The sequence below is a fragment of the Leuciscus leuciscus genome (genome assembly GCF_965113295.1).
Source record: "Leuciscus leuciscus genome assembly, chromosome: 1".
Classification (NCBI taxonomy): Eukaryota; Metazoa; Chordata; class Actinopteri; order Cypriniformes; family Leuciscidae; genus Leuciscus; species Leuciscus leuciscus.
In genome coordinates this window covers 12,476,279-12,494,644 of record NC_138725.1, presented here as the reverse complement: position 1 = coordinate 12,494,644, position 18,366 = coordinate 12,476,279, and the positions used below count along the sequence as shown (strand labels likewise).

The 18,366-nt window shown below is 41.4% G+C and overlaps 1 protein-coding gene across 1 annotated transcript in view; it reads right to left on the bottom strand.

Moving 5' to 3' along the window:
- The window catches only part of LOC309499694 (uncharacterized protein), a 182,184-nt gene that overhangs the window by 91,277 nt on the left and 72,541 nt on the right, over positions 1-18,366 (bottom strand). The window contains exon 8 of the mRNA XM_082171092.1: positions 13,254-13,340. Coding sequence (XP_082027218.1) covers positions 13,254-13,340 — 87 coding nt within the window. The remainder of the gene's footprint in view (positions 1-13,253; positions 13,341-18,366) is intronic.

The window sequence follows — 18,366 nt, the reverse complement described above, 5'->3', positions numbered from 1 at the left end:
TACACACTTGTTTATAAAGATTTGAGATTTAAAGTCCCACTGAAGTGCCTGGAAACACACAGCATTATTCAATGTGTTGATGTAATTTCCACTGAAACAGGAAGAAGGGGCGGGGCATATCAGGCAGCCCCTCCCCTTTTTTTAATAGCCAATAGCGTTTCGCTTATATTACAGCTCACTCAGAGCCATTGAGCAAAGCAGCATTTTACAACTTAAAGCGACATACATTGCATTTCAAGGTACACATTTACATTCTTATCAGTTCCCTGCGTGACCAGACTTCATTCATCCCAATGGAAAGCATTTACACTGTCTGAATGGTTCCCTGTCCTCTATATAGTGCACTATGTGCCATTCACCATGTAGAAACTAGTAAATGTGTGAACAAGTGACCGATTTCAGCCGCAGATTCAGCGTCTATTTATAATGTAGGGGGCGGGGCTTCAGATTCTAGAGAGCATTTGATTGGACAGAAAATCTGATCTGATCCTGAAGCAGGGATGGATTATGACTTGTAAAGGCCCTGGGGCCAGGTATCTGGGCCCCCCCCCCAAACCTTTACCTTTTCTTACTCTGAGAAAAATGAACATGTAGCTATACAGTACCTGATATTTATCCAAATTAATTGATGTAAATATTGTTACATGTTGTTACTAAACTTAATGCAAGTTTTTTTTTTTGTTTTTTTTTTTACAATCCTAACTAATGATTTTTATTCATAGGCTGCTGAATATGGGTTTGAGCTCTTATATTTCTGAACTCTCAAACTTGTCTTGCCCCCGGATCTAGAAGAACTGAGGTCCACCCCTCATAGTCTCACAGAATCCTGTGGATGGTTTTGACGTCACTAGTCTAGTGGTGATAGGTATTACAATCTGATCGGACCAGTGGTTTCGAGTGCTGTGGCTATTAAAACACACTTAATACACACTCTCTGCTTAATTGCCTTTTTTATTTGAAGGTGCATCTTTTACAGTCGTTCAAACAACTGTAGAGTGAATTGTGTACGTTTTTACTTTTTACTGTTCAAATTGTAAATAATAACTATGCTAAAACATACTCTATTGCACTCTCTAGGCCCATTTTGTTGGATCATTTATAATTATGCAAATGAGGCAAATAAAAAATTAGGCAATGTTTAAAAATGTAGTCTCACTTCAACTTAGGGAAAATGGGCAATCATGCTGTAATAATACATATTATTTTTTCAATACCTTTCACACACAAACATAAGCTCAGAGTGGTTCTAATAAATATAATTGTAAACAGGATGGGACAAAATAGATCTATAAGAGGTTTTGGGGCCTTCATATTCATATAGGGCCCAACAGTGAGTTCCAGGAAGTAGTCCAGGAGCCTTGTTTAAGATGCCTTGTATAGGCTATGGAACACATATATTACAGCATTAATAAACATTTGTTTTCATTGTTAAAGGGTTTCTGAACCAAACTGGATGGCGTGGCCTTAAACCCTGAATCAGTCGTATGAAGGCAGATCTTGTAATCAGAGCTACAGGGAAACTAGCAGAACAGACCATGTGTAGAGTTCAGTGAGAGATTAATCAATCAAACATGACTAAACTTATTCTTATTGCTAATGATTTTTCTTATTTCTTATTGTCAATAAACTGAAATCATCTATGAAATAGAATCTCACATAATTCAAGCACATTTAGACCATGATGTCACTTCCTGGTTTGTGTGAAGATCTGTTTCAGAAGATGTGCAAAATTAAACAAGGCACTTTACCGCACACATTGTTGTATTGTGTTTGAGCGTGTGATTAAAAGAAATAATGTTTATGATTTATTAATTGATAATATTTTTGCGGGTACAATTTTGTTGATAGTGTTCTTGAGCTGTGGAAGAACATTCATGCTGCCCTTGTACATTAAACAGTCTGGATACAAGCACCTTTTTGTGATATATATGAGCAGAGTCCAAAAGTATAGCCGGAAATGTGTCTTTTTAAAAGAGTGCCTGATCCTCACTGTTTTCATCTGGGATTGGGTCAGGAATTGACTGAATAATCTCATCAACCCTCTGCTGGTAGATGCTGGAACAACACCATCATGGCAGTAACATCATTTATTCATCGACAGCAAATGTGATAAAGCCAATGCTTCATGTACAATGTTAGTGTTTATGTGTGTTTAAAATCTGCAAAATAAAGAGAAATAGGACTATCACATATGCAAAACCTCAGATGATCTCTTATAGATCATTTAACTGAGAGAGTTACTCAGGAGAATAGAGAAAGCTCAGATATGCAAGACTCTGAAATGGACTTCAAGTGCAGTATTCAGTGTGATTTCCAGATGATGGTGATTTTGCAGGATGATTTGAACACGTTCAGAGAATAGCTCTGTTCTCAGAATAGGTTAAAGCGCTGATAAAGCTGTGAAGCAGATTTGAGGAAGTGAAACATGGTGTCGAAATGTTCAGCGTTTCCTTGTAGCTCAGAGTGTGGTAATGGACTCTCTTGTCTAGTGTTTAGTGCTGTTATCATCCTAGGTCCCCCCTATTTTTTTTTTTTAATTTTTTTTTTTAAAATTGAAAATCAGCAAACACTAGACAAGAGAGTCCATTACCACACTCTGGGCAATACTGACCAAGACATAGTCCTGTTCTGAATCGTCTGTTTCCACATTCTCTGGTTCAGAGTCATCCTGATAGAAAAAAAGGTACAAAAGGTTCAAAGATATGTACCTTTAAGGCGGCAACCTTCCGGTCTCTCTTGTGAAGCCGATACAGAAGTAACTTAAACTGCAGTTCATCATCTGGCCACTAGAGACAGGCTGCAGAAGAGAGTCAATTCCACATCGAGGAAGTGTCTAGAGCAGTGGTTCCCAATCCTGGTCCTGGGGACCCACAGCTCTGCACAGTTTGCATGTCTCCCTCATTTAACACACCTGATTCAGATCATCATCTCGTTAGGAAAGAGCTCTGAACTGAACTGGGTGTGTCAGATAAAGGAGACATACAAACTGTGCAGAGCTGTGGGTCCCCAGGACCAGGATTGGGAACCACTGGGTGAAACATGGTGTCCAAATGTTCAGCGTTTCCTTGTAGCCCAGAGGGTGGTAATGGACTCTCTTGTCTAGTGTTTAGTGCTGTTATCATTAAGAATGTCCTAGGTCAGTCTTTTTTTTTTTTTTTTTTTTTTTTAAATTGAAAATAAATTATATATTTTTCCTCAAATAGCTTTGTAGTTACTGCTAAACATACAGGTTTTAAAATAGAGGAAAGCACACACAATTTTACCAGTCGGATGTTTTAACTGCTTTAAAATGGCTTTTTCGGTCACTTATATCTGAATATTTATAGAAAACGACACAGACATCAAGACAATATAAATATAAGTTCACTCAGCTAGTCCTATCACTTGAAGCAGAAAATCCATCCTTCTGTCCTTTTAAATGTCCGTGTTAAAAGAGCACTTTCAGTGGTTTAGTGAAGCTGATTGCTGTAGCTTATATCTGACTTAGGCATGGGGTCAGAGATGAGGAACGATCCCAGCTTTATCCCTCTCAACTTCCAGCACTGTACCTTTCAGAGAGAAGCAACATCCAACCATATCATGGAAACCTAAGGCCTTCTTCTCAGTCAACAGAACAGAGATCGAAATTCCTATAACTGGGATGAAATCCCGACTCCAGAAGCTCATACCATCTTAAAGCTGTAGATGACCAGATGGTTTCAACATCATTGGTGTGCATAAGGTACGAGGTCAGTGTAATGGTCATCATAATGAACCCTTCGCTCGACGTTTGGACTTAGCTGGTAACGTCTGACTAGTTTATTGTCTGTGTGAATCGAAACATTCAGACTTTCACATCAGAACTTTGAGGGTCCATTTCAGCTTACAAATATGAATATTTTGTTCTCAAATCCAAATCTACAAGCTCTCGAATTTTGCCACTCTTTTACCTTCAAACAAGTATTCATTTTAAACGTGAATTCTAACTTTGAAACTTTCCAGCTAACAAGAGCAAGTTTAGTTACGTCTGTTTTTACAGGAATGGAAGAGACAAAACTTTTCTTTTAACTCATGATTTTTCGTGCTCTTTATTGTCACATGTGAAAAAAAGAAAGAAATAACTGACATTTAAAGGTAGGGTAGGTGATCATTTTTCTAAAAAAAAAACATTCCAAATTTGTTTAAACTGTCTTTATATACCAATACATAATTAAAATGTAAGTACTCTGAAAAAGAAAATTTTAAAATCGAGTGACTGTAGACCTTTTAATCTGCAATAAACACAGCTCATTATTTCCATTCACTCCACCCCCTCCCTTCTGAGCTCCTTCCAAAGCCACGCCCCCAAAACACATGAACGCGCGACGCCAAACACTCAGGCTGGAACAAGACGCATTTATTACCTGAGACGAGTGGAGAGGAAGGAGCGCAGTACATACAGTGACATCATGTCAGAATCACATGTAATAAAATACCTAACTTTATCACTATGAATATAAACAAATAAGATTTATTTTAGTACTCACTATCAAGCTAGCATATCGATAATGGTAAAGTTTCATTCGGTAACGAGCTATATTTATAAGGCAAAACTAAAAACAGGTTGCATTGCCATCAGTTACACTGTGATGAAGATGAATTTCGTGTAAGATTCATAACATATACGGTGTTTTGCATGTAAGAGTTTCCATGATGAAAACATTGTTGACTCTAATGAAGACTAACGTACACTCCGAGTCCGGAGAAAAGTACCGCATCGTCGGCTCGAGGACAGGTCCGGGGTTGAGGGCGAAGCAGAGGAGGTCGTTCAAGAGTGCGGTCGTTCAAGAGTGCGGGCAGGGTCCGAGGAAGTAGTTTTTGCCTTGTTTGCCTTCGCTGACTGCATATGCAGGTGCTTTGAGCTGAATATTTCCGGGAACGGTGACATGTGATGAGTGCACGCAGGGCAGCGCGCACAGTGGGGCTCGGGGCGGGCACGAGACATGAAGGCATCTGATTGGTTCTTTACATTCGCACCGAATGGCAGTGATTGGTCAGAGTTTTTACTGTCCTGCAGCTGCTACAGAGGTCTGATTTTTTTCATTCCTTTTTCTGAACACATAATGTATTGACTACTATCAGGATGGAAGGACCATTTCACCCAGTATAAAAAAAAGTGTTTCTGAACAGGATTACCTACCCTACCTTTAATAGCGTGACATATACACAGAGCAAAGTCAAATTTTAGGATATGTTATGAGAATATTATGTGAGCAGACACTGATGTAATTCTCAGACGGACGTCTCTGTAGAAGAAACAGCGGATATACAAGCTGAAGCAAGAGGATCATCTCAGCATGAGCTTCTGCATGAAGATGAAGGTTTTCAGACAGAAATCCAGCGGATAAACAGACTCCAGTCATGGAAGAGGCTTGAGAGACACTAGATTGAGTCTGGCCTGTATGAAAACACATCAGGGCTTCAGTCTCTAACTTTACTGTAGCTGTGATGATATAGATGAGATTCTGTGCTCTGACCAGATGATGATTCACAATAAATCTCATTCATATTCACAGGACATTCAACAAATATCTGCTCGTTCACACACAAATATATAATTCCTCCAAACCCCAGAGAGATGAAAACTTCCCGTCTGCTCCTGATATGATGAGATATTAATGTTTATTTGTGAAGGTCTTGTTCTTGTTCACAGAGGCGTAAAGTTCATCCTGCGGTTGATCTTCTCTTCCTCTGATGGCAGCATAAGTCACTGTATCATCATGATCCTGAAAGAACAGATTCTGTCCATCAATGTTTGAACCCCAGCGATTATTATTATTATTATTATTATTATCAGAGCATGAGCTTCATTTATCTGAGAGTCAAACTCATGTGCTGGTATCTACTCACATTGAGTGATTTTACTGGCTTTGTATTGGAAGAAGTGACCTCAGAATAAGTCACATAATCTGTCTGCTCCTAAACATCAATGCAAACGTGCAGAGAGTCAAGTTTAACACACAGAACAGACATATCTCTCACTATAATATGTAGAATAACACAAAAGCTTTTAAATCACATTATTGAACAGACAGTGAACATAATGTTTGATGATTTAGTGGACTCACATTGGCTCTTGCTGCAGGAGGAATGGACATGTTGATCGTCTCATACGTCCCTTTATGATCATTCTCATCTTTGACCTTCAGAACAAACAGAAAAACTGCATGAATGACACTTTATTGAGCTTTAAAGACAGTAATCAAATCTAAATCACTGCATTACTGAACTCCCCGCAGAGTCGCCAGTCCCTCTTTTATTATCTGAAAACAAGTGCCTCATGAAATATGAGTATTTATGATCAAACACACAGGATTTCTCAGCAGGAATAAACTTCTGTTTGAGAATTTCATATAATCCACATGTTTCTATGATACTTACAATCTGAACATGATGTGTTTGTTTGCTCATCTGAACTGTTTTTAATTGTTGTAAAGGAGTAAATCTGAAAACTCACCAGCTCTTTTTCTGCAGATCAGCCAGAGAAGAGCAAGAAGGAGAACAGCGACTGCAGCGACAGAAATCACTATGACTGAAGAAGAGATCGAGCACAGAGTCAGAGACGGACAGGGCAGATTGGAGACAATTATAGACAAAGACAAAACACTGTGACTATGTACCTTTAGTGTCTGTAGTCGAATGACCCTGAGAGTCTGTGCCTGGTGAAAAGGATAAATGGGGACAATTATATACAAAGACAAAAGCCATCGACAATGGTGACATGTTTCATGCCGCAATGCATGCTGGGAGCCACCCATAGTATAAAACTCATGGCTCCCAGCATGCATTGCGGCATGAAGCATGTCAAACCACACAACTCTATATAGTATGATATTAGACTTTTATTCAGATTCTTTTGTTAAAATATATTTTCTCCAACAGCCAAAGCACACACACAGGCCTATATAATGGTATGTAAAACAAATGTATAATTTATAATCAGTTCCATATTGGATTCCAAGTGATCAAGAGCTTTTCATTCAAACTCATTTCAAGAGTTCACCAGTAGTGGACACTCGTGCAACATTAGTGAGGGATGAGCATACAGTACTGTGCAAAAGTCTTAGGCATGTTAATAAATTAAATCCAGAAGAACTGCGGGAATGTCTCCAAGATGCTTGAAGAAACCTTCCTGCAAAGCTACAGTACTGTGAAAAGTACTGGCACTTGTGTTAAAATGCTGTAAAGTGAGAATGCTTTCAAAAATAAAATCATAAATTGAATTTATTTATGATTTAACTTCTATCAACAAATTCAAATCAATATTTGGTGTAACGACCGTTTGCGTTTAAAACGGCTTTTCTCCAAGTACACTTGCACATAGTTTTTCAGGTAGCTTTGCAGGAAGGTTTCTTCAAGCATTTTGGAGACGTTCCTGCAGTTCTTCTGGATTTAGTCTGTCTCAGTTTTTTCTGTTTCTTCATGTAATCACAGACGGACTCGATGATGGTGAGATCAGATCATACCGGCTGTTGTCAGACTCCTTGTGCATACACAAATCTCACTAGATTATTACAATTAATGGCAAAAAGAACGTTTGGAAATGCAAACTGATATTTCCTACTGACACACTACAGCAAAATATATACAGACCAAGTATTTGATACACTGCCGATTTTGCAGGTTTTCCCACTTACAAAGCATGTAGAGGTCTGTAAATTTTATCATAGGTACTTTTCAACTGTGAGTGACGAAATCTAAAACAAAAATCCAGGAAATCACATTGTATGATTTTTAAGTAATTCATTTGCATTTTTATTGAGGTCGCTTCCGTCCATGTATATTCCCAGAGACCTGAACTCTGCAGCCGACGAGCTCTCTCGGCTTCAGCCCCTCCCTGGAGAATGGCGACTCCATCCCCAGTCGGTTCAGCTGATTTGGGAACAGTTCGGCGACGCACAGGTAGATCTGTTTGCCTCCCACGACTCTTCCCATTGCAGCCTGTTTTACTCCCTGACCGAGGGCATGCTCGGATGCAGTGGCGCACAGCTGGCCTCCGCGAGGATGCATTTCCCCCAGTGAGCCTTCTCGCACAGACCCTGTGCAAGATCAGGGAGGACGAGGAGCAGGTCCTTCTGGTTGCGCCTCATTGGCCCACCCGGACTTGGTTCTCCGAACTCATGCTCCACGTGACAGCGCCTCCCTGGCCAATTCCTCTGAGGAAGGATCTCTTTTCTCAGAGACGGGGCACGCTATGGCACCCTCATCCTGATCTTTTGAATCTCCACGTGTGGCTCCTGGACGGGACGAGGCAGGTTTGAGTACCCTACCACCAGTGATGGTTGGCTACCATCACTTCCGCTAGAGCATCGTCCACGAGACATGCCTATGCGTTGAAGTGGAACCTCTTCGTCACCTGGTGCTCTTCTCGCCGAGAAGACCCCAGTAAATGCCCGATCAGTGTCGTGCTTTCCTTCCTGCAAGAAGGGTTGGAGAGAAGGCTGTCTCCCTCCACCCTGAAAGTGTATGTTGCCGCCATTGCCGCACATTATGTTGCAGTTGAGGGTAAGTCTCTGGGAAAGCACGACCTGATCATTAGGTTCCTGAGGGGAGCGAGGAGACTGAATCCTCCTCGCCCTTCTCTCGTACCCTCTTGGGACCTCTCAGTGGTTTTAACTGCCCTGCGGAGTGCTCCCTTTGAGCCTCTGCAATCAGTGGAGCTTAAGTTCATGTCAATGAAGACAGCGCTCCTGGTTGCATTGGCCTCCATTAAGAGGGTAGGGGACCTGCAGGCATTTTCCATTGACGAAGCGTGCCTGGAATTTCGGGCCAGCTAACTCTCACGTGATCCTGAGACCCCGGCCTGGATATATGCCCAAGGTTCCCACCACTCCCCTTCGAGACCAGGTGGTGAACCTGCAAGCACTGCCTTTGGAGGAGGCAGACCCAGCCTTGGCACTGCTCTGTCCAGTACGCGCCCTCCGTGCTTACGTAGACAGAACTCAGTGTTTCAGGACCTCAGACCAGCTCTTTGTCTGTTATGGTGGGAAGCTGAAGGGGAAGGCTCTCTCCAAGAAAAGGTTGTCTCACTGGATAGTGGACGCCATTGCTCTAGCATACCAGCAGCAAGGTCGACCATGCCCCCTTGGTGTGAGAGCCCACTCCATCCGGAGTGTGGCCTCCTCTTGGGCTCTAGCGCATGGTGCCTCGCTAACAGACATCTGTAGAGCTGCAGGCTGGGCGACACCCTAACACATTCGCGAGATTATATAATCTCCGAGTGGAGCCAGTTTCTTCTCATGTTCTCGCTTCAACTAGCCGGTACTAGATTCTGCTCAGGTGTCTTCGCTTGCTCGCCATTCCACTCCACGGACTGGATCAGTGCGATATTCTCCTCAGGTGAGTTTCCCTGAGAAACCCTGAGTTCCTTCAGCACTGCTGACGCCATCGCCAGAGTTTTACCTCCGGCAGCTTTCGCGGTTGGCTAGGTGCCTCCATGTGCATGGTTCCCCCGTTGGGTGACCCCCACATGTGTATTTCCACTGTAAGCCTCCTTGAGCATGTGTCTTTCCCTTGGCAAGCCACCTTGCCACCCCTCGGGTTGAAAGACTTGATTTTCCATATGCAGTCCCTCCGGGTCATATGTGTATTCTAAGACCTCCCTTCGGGCGGGCATTGTGTTGCATATTTCCACTGAGATATGCTTCCCAGTGTACCTTGGTATTCCTATGATAAGTAGGACTCCTTCGTCCGTGCCAGACTCACGACAGGGAGCTCAGACTTACGCAGGGCACTGGAAGACAGCTGAGAAGGTGGCGTGATTAGACTGGAACCCCCATTTCTGACGTAAATCGTAGTGACCATGAAAGGGAACGTCTTGGTTACGTATGTAACCCTCGTTCCCTGAGTAGGGAACGGAGAAGTTACGTCTTCCTGCCACTTCCGCTGTACCTCTGGAAATGCCGGAGTTCAGTCTCGGCTCCTCAGCAGGAAACATATCTGCATGTTGCGGCGTACTTCCTTATATACCCACAAGGTAGGGTGGAGTTACGCATGCAAATTCCGCAGACCCATGGCATTTCCACTGCCATTCGCTCGGTTTGTAATACTCGAAGGTGATTCTAAGCGAAACTCCCATTTCGCCGTCACTGACGTAACATCTTCGTTCCCTACTCGGGAACGAGGGTTACATACGTAACCGAGACGTTCTTTAAGGTAAAATATATATAAGATAAGATATAAGATATTTAAATCTGTTTATTAGGGCCCAAGCCCTGAAAGGGCGAAGGCCCTATTGTTTTCGTAAGGATTTTTTTTTTTTTTTTTGCCTTTTTGCCACTTTTGGGGCCCTTAATATGCTCAAAAACTCTTGAAATTTTGCACACTCGTCAGAACCTGCGGCCATCAGGGCCGGACTGAAGCTGGTACCCGGGCTTGGCAGGGGGGCTCGACAGCGTCCCTGGAATGGGGTCCGAAAACTTCGGTCAAACACACTTGCATGCAATAATATGAAACTCAGTACACATATATATCTCATTGGGCTGAACAACTTTCGTGCTCTAAGTTTTACAAAGGCCCAACAGGAAGTCGGTTATTATACGTTGTTTGGAAAACTCATACAATGGAATGTGAAATACTCCTCCTAGGGAATTCATCCGATCGCCACCAAACTCGGTGTGAATGAAGTCAAGACACTGAGGATGAATTCTTGCGAACGGATTTTTGATATCTCGAACGGTTTGGCCGTGGCGAGGAAACGAATTTATGGCGAATAATGGGACACAGGAAGTGTGTTATAACTTCTGCGTACATTAACTGATCTTGATGAAACTTCCGCAGTGTGTTCGTTGTAAGAGGCCGATCACATGGATGTGACTATTGTGAGTAAAAGTTATAGCGCCACCAACTGGCAGCAGGAAGTTTGTCACTTTCAAAATGCTTTGAAATCACTCTCTTATTTTTACCCGATTTGCTTCAAACTTTAACACGGCAGATATAGACCTGTGGAAGGATTATTGATATCTTAGATACTGTTGCCGTGGCAACGCATCAAACTTTAATATTCTTTTCGGATGCTTTTGAGACTCTTAGCATGCTTCAAATTGGATGAAACTCGACAGACACATCACACTTATTAGCCATTAGACATGTGAAAAGTTTCAGAAACGGGCGTGGCAGGGGGGCTCAACAGCGCCCCCTTGAACGGGGTCTGAAAACTTGGTCCACATATCAAACACGCTTGCATGAATTAATATGAAACTCGGTACACATATAGATGTCATCGGGCCGAACGACATTCCCTCGGTCAAGTTTTACGCCAGCCCAACAGGAAGTCGGCTATTATGGGTTGTTTGAAAAACGCATGCTGTGGAATTTGATGTACTTCTCCTAGAGAATTAATCCAATCGCCACCAAACTCTGTGTGCATGAAGTCAAGACATTGAGGATGCTAAATTGCGGACGGATTTTTGATATCTCGAACGCTTTGGCCGTGGCGAGGACACGAATTTATGGCGAGAAAAGAGAAACACGAAGTGTTATAACTTCTGCCAAAGTCCTTTTAGGCAAGTCGTGCCACTCGGCCGCCATCTTGGCAACGCCTCCGGGCAGCTATTTCGGACTAACAAGACCAGGCTCCTATCTAAATGAATGGGCAGAGAGTCAGAACTGCACTTTCACTGGACACCGGGACATAAAAACTGCATGTATAGAAACAGCAGTAAAATATGATAAAAATCGCTGAAAAAGTTTGATGACTTTGCCCCAAAATAAGGTTTAAAACGCCTTTTCCCCCAGTTTATACTTTTACTACGCATGCGCAAGGATTCACGTTCACGACACCAACTTCATTCACGTCTCTATCCAGAATGCCGGTGTTGTGCCAAGCACTTAAACAATTATATGTATTTAAATGTCTGAAACCTAAAATAAACATTATGTGGTTAAAAAAACTGAACAGTTGTGATATAGCCTATGATAAGCGCTGAGCGCGTCCGTCTTTGGCTCAGCGCCAGTCACAGCGCGAAAGCACAGGTTGAATATGGCAGTTATGTCACGTCACTGTACATTTGCTCCTTAGTGGTCAGCCGCTGACTGTTAAAAGCAGATGATTGGCTTTCCAGCGGGAGGGGCGGGACATGTGCATACAACCGCCATCTTTGCCGTTACGGGTTTTCCTTATATATTTGTATGAGGATTGAGGAAGTGGCATGTCTCATATAAATTGTCTCTGCTTCTGCACACATTAACTGATATTGATGAAACTTCAGCAGTGTGTTCGTGGTAAGAGGCCGATCAGATGGATGTAACTACTGTGAGTCAAAGTTATAGCGCCACCAACTGGCAGCAGGACGTGTGTCACTTTCAAAATGCTTTTGACAAAATGGGGGGGGTTACTTTTACCCACAGTTACAAAAATCAATACATATATTGGTCTCATCGAGCCGGACAACTTTCTAATTTACAGTCATTAGCTCCGACCAACAGGAAGTCAGATATTTTGGTTTGAATGTGGATTTCTTTGCAAAATCAGCCTCTGAATTTTTACCCACTCCTCTTAAGTGGTTTATTTTATTCACACCAAACTTTTTCAACATGATGAAAATACATTAAAGATGCTAAAGTGTGAACGGATATTAAATATGTCAAACGGTTTTGCATTTAGCATGCATAGTTTAGCATCCTATGATAAAGAATAGTTTAGCATAGTGTAACTAAAGGCACAAGGGTGGTGGTGCCACCGGCTTGGGCCCGCGATCGCTATATTTTTATATTGGGTTCATAAGACACCCAGACTTGATGAAAAACTGAAGTTTTATATATTAAACTTTTTGCCGAGCATTACGAGTGTACGGCTTATTTTGTGTTTCTCTCTTTTTTTGTATAATTGTTTTGTTTACTTTTACATGCATGTTTTTTGATACTTTTTTTGTGAGTGAATGAGCAGTATTTTATGTCTGTTTGGTGTTTTTTCATGGATCTATAGTGAATGCGCTGCATGGATGAGCTCAACATATCGTCTTCATGTGACGCTTTCTGGGAGAATCGAGTGAAAGAACCGGAGTGTTATATGAACACACTACTCTCACTGTTTATACTAAACATGTCATAGAATATGCATAAGTACGCTAATTGGGACACACCATAAAAGTCCATGAAATTAAACTAAAACAACAACTCAATGTGACAATCATACTGTAGAATATGACTGTCATATTTTGATGAGTTAACACTGAAGATAACTCTAGCATTATGCACTGAAAAGCACTGATGTGAGAAAGACAGTGATGATCTACCTTTAGAAACGTGTGTGTTTCTAGTTGAGGGATCCTGAGAGTGTGTGATGTGGACTGGATTCACTGCTGTCGTTGAATCAGCTTGAGCTGTGAAGATGAATGTTAGTTCAGATGATTAATACTGTACAATATGACATTCATATTTTAACTTTGATCATCAAATTACATAAAAAGTTAATATTTTTGCTGTCAAGATTCAATTCCTTTATTATTTCCAGCATCACGTTTTGGACTGTTACTTCACTGCAGTTCATTAGTTTGAAGCAATGCTTTGAGTTACTCTTCTGTGAGAGTCAAAGAAGCTTTTGTTCCCTCAGTTTGTTCTGGTTCAGTGATACTGATAGACCTTAGTGTTGCTGACATTATGAGGCTCTTCTAACACTGTTTTCTCACCTGAATACTTGACAGTGTATCTGACTGAGGTCTTGACTTGATTTCTGTGAGTAAGCTGACATCTCCCCTCTCTGTTGTCATCTTCATTCAGGAGTGTTGTAGTTAGATTTATAATGATACAGTGATATAGATCTGATGATAATAATATCTGATATCTGGAGTCTGTCTTCAGATCAACACCAGCCTGATTCACCCACAACAGCTCAGTTCCCTCAGAATGAATCAAACGATCACAGTATAATCCAGTATATGAATACAACTGACAGGAGAGAGTCACAGAGCGGCCTGGACTGATCTCAGTCTGTGAGGATGAAGATGAGGATGAAGATGATGATGATGATGATGATGATGATAATGATGAAGATGATGGAGACACTGAAACTGAACACAAAACACAAATCACAGACTCTTCAATCATCATTTGAGTTTAAAGGGAGAATTTTAAATTGAGCACATAATCATAAACTTACCATGAAGAACATGCAGTGAAACACGTGCATCAACTCCTTGTTTCTGTCCATTCACATATTGTTGGCAGATGTATAATCCATAATCTTCTTCTGTGACGTTCTTGATGTTCAGAGAGCAGTCAGACTCCAGACTCAGTCTCTCATGTCTCTCTGTGTCTTTCTTCTTTATCCCTTCAGTAATCAGGTCAACTGGTGCTGAATGTCTGAAGCTGTTATAGTTCCATGTAGTTGATTTGCAGTCAGAAAGAGTTTTATTACAGGACAGAGAGACATTTTCACCAGAACTGATGAACACAAGATCATCCACTCCACTGATACCTGAAACACAGTATATCTCAATGATCATTATGTTATATATTAATAAATGAGAACATAAAACATACCAGCATAAAAAGCAGAAGTTTGATATCTTCGTTTTTTCCTCACTTAAAGCAAACAACACACTCTCCAGAATAAACTATTAGTCTTTATCAGAGAGCTGTTCAAATCACTGACACACTCTTAATATGAAGATAATTCTTCATCAACAGATGTTTGAGTGACACTATGTCCAGTATCAGGAATAATACAGTATGATCTGTGTGTATCAATACACAACTCTGAGATCACAACGTGAATGTGTGCAAGAATAAACTGAGCATGTTCAAATGAACTCTTTCCAGACTAATTCCACTAAATGTCTTTAGAGAAAATACAGATTTCTTTACCTGTGAGAAGTGAAGAGAGAATGATCAGTCCCAGCAGACACAGATCACACTTATCAGCCATTTTGTGTTTCTGTCAGTCTTTCTCTTCATTATTTACAGCTCTTCCTTTAAACATCATCAGCTCCTCCTCTGGTTTGTGGTTTGTGTAACTTCCTCTGATCTGATCAAATGAGTGTTGAAATTCTGCTAGAGTTGCTGTTTAGTGACACGATGTCACAGTGAAGTGTTGCTTTAAGTGCGTGTGAAATGTTTGAGAAGTGCATATACTGCACTTTTTAAAAAAAAAAGCACTAATCATTAACAGTCTAAAGAGTTTATAACTACACAATATATATTAAAGAATGACAGACCAATGGATATGTTTAAAGTGCTTTATTTATAAACAAAGTAAACATTACTTACACATTTTCATTTGCTACAACGTGTTTTAGCTTAATGTTGGGAGACAGAGTGAGAAAGAAACAGAGAGAGAGAGAAAGAGAGACAGAAAGAATGTGTGTAAGAGGCAGTTGAACAAATGGATAGAGACAGTAAAGACATTCTGTGATTTTGGCCGTCGGCGTCCTGATCCATCATCGCACATCACACTCATCTACTCTACTCTCCTTGAAGTTCACTTCCCGCTACTTTTTCCCTCTTCCACCTGCCCGCCACTGCAACTGTCTTCTTCTTCTTCGATAGTAGCCTAAGCTACTGTCTGTATACTGCCACCTGCTTTACCGGAGGTCTAGCAACCCAAGTGCAAGCCACTTCACAGACACAGATAGTTGCGTGTTCTGAGTTAACACAATCAGAGCGTAAAAATACGGGATATTTTATGGGAAATTACAAAAACGGGAAGACAGCGGGAAAAGAGCTAAAATACGTGAGAAACCCGGAAAAAACGGGAGGGTTGACAGCTATGTGTCTCAACACACATCTGCTCTGAACAGATTATTGGCTACTTTTGCACACAAGAGAATTACTGTTTGTCTCACTTCTTTCTTTTAGAAGTTTCAATTTTTAAGGTATTTTGAAATGATTAACGTCAGCTCCAGTTTGGTGAAACAAAGTATTTGCACACACTTCATGAGCGTCTGTAAAGCAGATATTAAATGTCTTCAGGAAGAGTTTCTACACATGGATTATAATGTTCTGCTTTACTCTCTCCAGCCCTGAGAAAATAGATCAGATCCAGACTCCTTTATTAACACTACAAACACCAAATGCCAGTCATTTTCCCTTTGGCCGGTGGATTTGGCAGTGGCACGAGCCGCTCTGACGGGGATAATTCTCGGTCAGCTGGTTTTGTGTGCTGTGACACAGACAGAGCTGTTTAAAGCGATTCAGAGATGCTTTAAAGGCTATTTTAAATTTAATTTGCTGTAAAATGCGATGTTGCAACCCTGGCTCATGTGAAAACTGTTCCTGTGGCAACATTTTTTGCAAGACGCGGAATACGTTGCGTTGTGCACGTTTCACAACAGTATCAAAGTGAAATGTCCAGCGAGTGGCGCTAAAAGTGTGTTTAGTCTTTTTTCCGGAACAGATGAACGTGAATATGGCAACGTTTTATTACGTCTTAGTTTGTCCGTATCATCGCAGATCTGAGTTGAAATGTCCGGTGAGTGGCGCTAAAAGATTAACCATCACGCTTTAAAATAACTTACACCTGCACTATACCCTAAACCTACCCGATAGTGTTAACAAAAGCAAATGCAACATTAAAATGTAATCGTAGCCATGGTATTTAAGATTATTAATGAACTTTGAGCTCTTATATCATGATTCGTCTTTCACAGGATTCGAACCAAAGGTCTTCCAGCTGAGCTACTGAGCAAGCTTAATAAGTTATCAGAAATGTGTGTGAAAACGATTCACAATCGAAGGTGCTTGCTGTTTTACTGCCTCTAGGCTTCATTTCTTTTAGAAACTGCAGTAATATGTACATACTGGTACGTATTTTGCGTTTTGCAACGTTTTTCCAATGAGCCAGTGTTGGCTATGTTTTATGAATACCTTGGTGTGTCATTATGAGAGTCAGTATGTGTCATCGGCACCATGCTCTGAAGATACTCATGATATTTCTTCCTTGTAAAAGTATAAGATATCTTTTATTTTTTCCTTTTGTAATGAAAGGGTCTTGATAGATTTCTTGAGTCACACCGAGAACAATGACACCAAACATGCCGTAGTCGGACCGAACTTGCTGTCCACAGTAATGGTTGTCTTTTGTGTCGGTCACAGTCAGGTTTGTTTGGACTCGTTGTGTTTCATCATCGTCTGCCTTAATCACTCTTTTGTTGTCATGGACACTAATGACTTTCAGCTTTACACTCATCAGTCTCCATCATCATCACCTGTATTTGTGTTCAGTTCTGGTTCAGTCAGTGTCCGGTGTCGTCTTTAGTGGGTGTGTTGCATGATAGTCTGTTCCTGTTTGGATTACCTGTTGGATTTATTAAATAAGACCTATTGGCTTTCTTCATCTTTGTGTGTGTTTCTACACCTGTGTGACAGTCTCTTTGTGTTGTGGCTTTGAGCTCTAGTGTTTTCAGAAGCATGTCATCGCTGGCTGTGAGAACTCAGTTAGTTTGACCGGACTGGTCTAACCCACACACAACTGTGATCATCTCTGAACCCAGTTTAGGTGGACAGGTGTGAATTCTCACACATTCAGAAAACAGTTCCTCTTCTTTCTTAAAGTGGGTTTCTGAAGAAAAGAGAAACACAAGAACTACAACTGACTTCAGACACAGCCTTATGTGGCAGGTCCAATGAAATTCTTCCTGCCTGCATGTGGTTGGTCAGTCTACTCATTGAGTTTCGTCCTATCAGTGCTAAGCAGTAGAGTGTATATAAACTGGCTGGCTAGAGTGTATGGCGTCACGAGTCACCGCCCCTTTCTTCCCGTGTCGTCATTTAGTCGCCATCCAGGTATGTTTGGTGATGTTGGCTGGGTTGTCGTAGCTAACGTTAGCCTATTTTGAGGGTGGTGTATGAAGTCCTGCGGCTGGCATTGGGTTGAGGTTGTTCCTCTTCTGGAAGGTGAAAGCCATGATTGTGTTTTTTATCTAAGTATCCACTCGTATTGTAAAGGCAGGATTGTTTGTGTACAGTGAGAGGTTTGGGTGAAACTGATTAAAGCGCGGCTAGTACGGGTTTCAGCATTTCAGTACAGAGGCGCTTAGCTATCACCGGCACGCACATTTCCTCCCGATAGACTGAACGAGCCCTCAGCTTTCAAGCATGTGTGTTGTCTGTCTTGGTTTGGTTTAAAATCTGATTTGGTTCCTGGAGATCGCACTCATAAGGTATGTGCTTCTAACTTATTATAGGTTGAGTTGCGATCTTCTGTAGAGATAAGATGATTTTTATTAATAGTAAACCTGTTTAAATCTTTAACCAGTTCAAACTCTGTGTAAGGTTTGAGGAAAGCAGAGTAAGTCAAGCCCGTTTCTGAAAGAGAGGTAACTTATACTCAGAGTCAGTTACCATGGTAACTTACTCTGTGAACCTAACCTGGTCGGGAGCAGGTTATCTTCGGTAAACCCAGAGTTTCTT